This window comes from Belonocnema kinseyi, chromosome 10 (assembly GCF_010883055.1).
Source record: "Belonocnema kinseyi isolate 2016_QV_RU_SX_M_011 chromosome 10, B_treatae_v1, whole genome shotgun sequence".
Lineage (NCBI taxonomy): Eukaryota > Metazoa > Arthropoda > Insecta > Hymenoptera > Cynipidae > Belonocnema > Belonocnema kinseyi.
Genome location: NC_046666.1, coordinates 19,841,544 through 19,847,310, shown reverse-complemented (window position 1 = coordinate 19,847,310; position 5,767 = coordinate 19,841,544). Strand labels below are relative to the sequence as shown.

The window sequence follows — 5,767 nt, the reverse complement described above, 5'->3', positions numbered from 1 at the left end:
TGGAGGGTAGTCCGTTTAGCGTGCAATCGACTCGGGATACTTATAAGATACTACCATGATTTTTTCAGATTTTTTGGTCCAAAAATAAATTAGGCCAAAAAATTTGAAATGATTTTGAACATTTAAAAAAGAGTTTACGGTTTTCAAAGAATTCAAAAGAATTTAAGAATTTTGAAAAAGGCGCGTCGATAAGATTGAAAAGATTTCACAAAGATTTTAAAACTTTCAAAAAATTTTATGGAGTATAAAGATTTTAAATGGTTTCGAAAGGTTTCAGAAGATTTCAAAATATTTCACAAAGATTTCAAATATATTAAGCATTTTAAATAAACACAATAGATTTCAGAAAGATTTCACAAATATTTCAAATATTTCAAAAAGGGTATATTTCACTAGATTTTAAACATTTTAAAAAATGTCAAAATGTTTCAATAAATTTGAAATTTCAAACTAACAAAAGATTTCACAAATAAAGAGTAAAGAAGATTTTTAAAATATATGAAAGATTTCAAATTATTTCAAAACATTTTACAAAAGGATTCAGTATGCTAGATTTCAAAGATATTTGAAATATTTTAAAGATTTTAAAGATTTAAAATTATTTCAAATTGGTTTAGAATATTTTACAAAGATTTCGAGCATTTCACAAATACTTCTGAGGATTTCGAAGATTTCACCAAAATTATTAATGAATTCAAAAGATTTCACAAATATTTTAAATGATTTAATATTTTAAATATTTGCAATGATTTTAAATGAATACAAAAGATTTTACAAATATTTCAGTTTTAAAAATGTTTTAAAGTTTTTACAAAGATTTCGAACATTTCAAAAAGATTTTAAAACTTTAAGAAAATTTCAAATGTTTTAAAGATTTTAAAAATGGTACAGTTACGCAGATTTCTAATATTTTAGAACATTTCAAAGATTTGAAATTATTTCAAATTTGTTTAGAAGACGAAGAAGGTTTCAAAGATTTCATAAAAATCGTATAGAGATGTAGAAAGAATACAAGAATTTCAAAGATTTCAAAAAACGCACATGACACCAGATTTTAAATATTTAAGCAAATTTTAAAATTTTTCATGAAATTTGAAAACTTTTAAAAGATTTCAATAATTTCAAACGAAAACAGAAGATTGGAAAGGTTTTCAAAGCTTTTACCAAAATTTTAAAAAATTTAAAAGATTTCACAAAGATTAAAAATATTTGATTGATTTTAAGAGAATACACAAGATTTCACAAATCTTTAATAGATTTCATAAAAATTTCATAAAGGTTTTAAATTCAAAGGTTTCAAATTTAAAAAATTCCAAAAGGTTACAGTACACCGGATTTTAGAGATATTTAGAACATTTTAAAGTTTTTAAATGATTTCAAATTTCTTTAGATGATTTCAAAATATTTTACAAATTTTTTTAAAAGATTTTACAAAGATTTCGAACATTTTACAAATATTTTAAAAGATTTTACCAAAATTTTTTAAGATTTTGAAGATTTCCAATATTTAAAAGATTTAAAAACATTTTAAAGATTTTAAACGATTTTAAATATGTTTAGAAGATTCAACAAAAATATCAAAGATTTTACATAGAGTTTGAACATTCCGCAAATGATTTAAAACTTTAAGAAGATTTCAAGGATTTAAAGATTTTGATAAGAATACAATTAACCAGATTTCAAAGATTTCAAAAAATTTCGAAGATTTTAAAGAATTTCGAAATTTTTTGAATATTCCAAAATACTTTGCAAATATTTCCAATATTTCAATGATTTCAAATAAATACAAAGGAATTCATAAATATTTCAAAGAATTCATTAGGATTACAAAAGATTTCAAGAATTTCAAAGATTTATAAAGGGCACAGTAGACCAAAATACAAAACATTTTAAATATGTTAAACGGGTTCACATTTTTTTTTGGAAAATTTCAAAATATTTCACAGAAGTTTAAAACCTTCCAGTGATTTCAAATAAATACAAAAAATTATGAAGGATTTCATAATTTTTTCAAATAATTTATGAAGATTTCAAAACCTTTCTAAAATTTTAAAAATTAAAAAAGATATCCAAGATTTCAGAAAATTTCAAAGGTTTTAAACAATTTTAAAAGGTTTCAAGAAACAAAGATTAAAGAAAATTTTCACAAATATATTCAAGATTTCACAAAGAATTCAAAAAATTTCACAAAGATTTTAATGATCAAGTAAACAACAGTTTTCACAAACAAAGATTAAAGAAAAATTTTACAAACATTTCAAAAAGTTCATAAAGATTTAAAAAATTTCACAAAGCCTGCAATGAATTTAAGGATTTCAAAGATTTTACCAAAATTTTAAAAGATTTCAGAAGATTTCATAAAGATTTAAAAATAATCGCAAAGAAATCGTTGGCCATTAAGGGCATGTGCCACACTCAGATCCCTATATTACCGACTTCACTTTTTCAGTTCGCTGAATTTTTTTTTTGAACTGAAGAACTTTTTTTTGTAAATAAAATATCGGTCGGGAACATTGGAAAATGTATCAGAAGTCATACGTTTATGTACTTCATTTGTGTACGAACTTCTGTAAAAATTATTTGTAAAGAAATTAACTGAAACAATTTTCTGACATAACCTCGAATTTTTTTGAACCTAAGAAATTTTCCTAAGAAAAATTTCAAGGTGCAAAGAAACTGTGTCAATAAATGTACCCAGTTATAACTTCTTTAAAAATAATTTCTACAGAAATTTCAAATAAATTGAAGTACAGAAACGTCTTCTGATACATTTTCCAAAGTTTCAGTCAGATATTCTACTAAAAAAAAGTTCTTAAGTTTAAAGAAAGTTCCGTAAACTAAAAAAGAGAGGTGGGTAATATAGTTATTTGAGTGTCGCAGGCCTTTAAAAAACAATCTTGACTTGGAAAATACCTTGAATGTTGTTCCTAGGATTTACTGGACACCCTGTTTTATATCTCGGAGATCAAAATTTTGATTCCGAATTCATTTTCTATTTTCCAGAGCAATCTCACCCATTTGCCTAGGAACGAGTATGTACCAGGTGTGGGAACGGCAATCGCGAAATGTCCTTACGACCCAGCCGACAACTCAACAGCCGTCTGGGTCGAGAAGGGCAATCCAGGTGATTTGCCGGCTCTCTATTCTGGTACCAATGCCGAATTTACCAAGGCTGATACCGTCATTTTTCGAACGGATCTCTACAATCTAACGACTGGACGAAAGGTCTTCAACTTCAAGAGGACGCTGAAGTACGACTCGAAGTGGCTCGACAGTAAGTAAATTTTTATGTAATTTATTTCCCAACAGAAATTGGTTTGAACCTCGGCGAAAATTCCTTGATAGATCCCAAGATTGTATCATCAAGGATCTAATGAATATTGTCCCTATCGAAAATCAGAAAGGTATATTTAAAGGAATTCTTTGAATTCCGAGAGGTTCCTGCTCGGTATTCGCGCCTCGGTTTCGTCGAGTCTCATAAAACCTCGTGTACTTTGAAGTACCACCTTCGAATTACGGTCCTAAATGAACGCATAAGCGAGTACTTGGGGGTGTCGCTCCGACCCGCCTATTTTAGAGGGCGGCAGTTCCTTTAGTTTAGTTGTAGGGGCGTCGGAGAAAGTGTGGAGTATGGGAGAGGCGGGGTGACTTCGAAGGGTGGAAAGAGGGTTGGTTGAGTTGGTTCTAGGTACTACGCCATCGGGCGTTTCAGAGGGTATGGGTTCTAGGAGCTTGGTAATAAAATAACACCCCTCCGTCTCTGGCTAAACGTCCCATTCGTACCCGCTCTCCTCGAAAGCGTATCCTGAAGAAGTTAAACTTACCTTCCCACTCTCTGTAAGAACTGCCCGACCTTCTCTCTTTGAAGGTTAATCAGTTTCTTCAGAGCGCAATGAAACTCGCTAATGTTGTACGAAATTTTGTTTGGCACTCTTGATCAGGTAATTTCAAACTTCAGCCTTTTGGCAGAGATATTTCGTCGGAGAAATTTCCTTTCTTGTGATAAGAATAAAAATATAATAAAAGGACAAAATCCCTTCTTTTCTCTGACTATTGTTTTTTACTGTTCCTGCTGAAACTAGAGTCAAACCTGCATTTAATGTGCATTTTGGCACTGAGAGTGACATTAAATCCAGAGTCTCGGACTTAATAACGCCCGGAATTCACAGATTTTAGGGGATTCACGAAATTCATGAAATTCATGGAATTCGCGGAATTCTAGGAATTCACGAGATTAAATGAATAGATGAAATTCAAGAAATTTGCGGCATTCATGGAATTAACGGAATTAAAGAATTCACGGATCTCAAAGAATTTATGAAATTCACAGAATTCAAGAAACTCAAGAAATTTAAAGAATTCACGGAAATCACGAAATTCAAGAGATTCATGGAATCCACGGAAGTCTTTGAAATCATTAAATTCAAGGAATTCACGGAATCCACAAAATTCACGACATTAACGGAAATAAAAGAATCTACGAAATCCAAACAATTCAGGGAATTAATGGAACGTCCGAAATTCAAAGAATTTCTGAAATCCAAGAGATTCATGGATTTCACGGTATTTATATAATTGGCGGAAGTTATATATTTCACGGGGTTAATGGAATTTACGGAATTCATGGAATTCAAGAAATTCACAGAATCCATGGAATTCGCAAAATTTAAGGAATCCAAGGAATCCGTGGAATACAAGAAATTCACGGAATACGCGGATTTCATGCAAATTACGGAGTTAATGGAATTCTCCAGATTCTCGGAATTCATTAGATTCATGGAAGTTTCGGAATTCACGGAATATAAGGAATTTTCGAAATTCAAGCAATTCACGCAATGTATGGAATTCGAGGAATTCACTGAGTTACGAATTCAAGAAATTGACGGAATTTAACCAATTCAAAAAATTCAAGGAATTCGTAGAAATTACTGAAATCACATGATTCACAGAATGCATGAAATTGATGTTCTTCCAAGAATTCCGTAAATTCCTCACATTTCGTGAATTCGTTCGAATTCATGAATTCCGTGAATTCCACAAATACAATAAATTGCATGTATTCCGTGAATGGCACAAATACAATAAATTCCGTGATTTCAGTGCATTCTTTGAATGCCATGAATTTCTTGAATTCAATGAATTTCTTGAATTCCATGAATTCCTTGAATTCAATGAATTTCTTGAATTCCACGAATTCCTTGAATTCCAGGAATTTCTTGTATTCCATGCATTCCTTAAATTATAACAATTCTATGAATTCCGAAAATTCTGAGAATTCCATGAATTCAGTGAATTCTGAAAATTCCATAATTTTTCGAAATCTGCAAATTCTTTGAATTCTGTGATTACAATCAAATATGTGAATTCCACGAACTCTATAAATTCAGAGAATTCCGTGAATTCCATTCACTGAATGACTTCTATTAGGTGAATGCTATAAATTCCATGAATCCCGAGAATTCGATGAATTCTGTGAATTCCGAAAATCCAGTGAATTTCTTGATTTCAATGAATTCCTGTAATTCTGTGAATTACTTTAAGTCCGTACATTCGATTAATTCTAGAATTTCCGTGAATTCTTTCAATGCCTTGTATTTTGCGAATTTCATAACTTCCGTGAATTCCGTGAATTCCATAACCTTCGTGATCTCCTTTTCAAGTCCAGAAAATTAGAGAATTTCGTGAATTCCATAAATTTCGTGAATTCCTTTAATTCCATAAATTACATACATTTAAATAAATGGTGGGAATTTCGCAAATACGACAA

The 5,767-nt window shown here is 30.1% G+C and overlaps 1 protein-coding gene across 1 annotated transcript in view; it reads left to right on the top strand.

The window, feature by feature from the left end:
- The window catches only part of LOC117181782 (semaphorin-2A), a 466,531-nt gene that overhangs the window by 436,335 nt on the left and 24,429 nt on the right, over positions 1-5,767 (top strand). Inside the window, exon 6 of the mRNA XM_033374751.1 lies at positions 3,004-3,274. Within this exon, the coding sequence (XP_033230642.1) occupies positions 3,004-3,274 (271 nt within the window). The remainder of the gene's footprint in view (positions 1-3,003; positions 3,275-5,767) is intronic.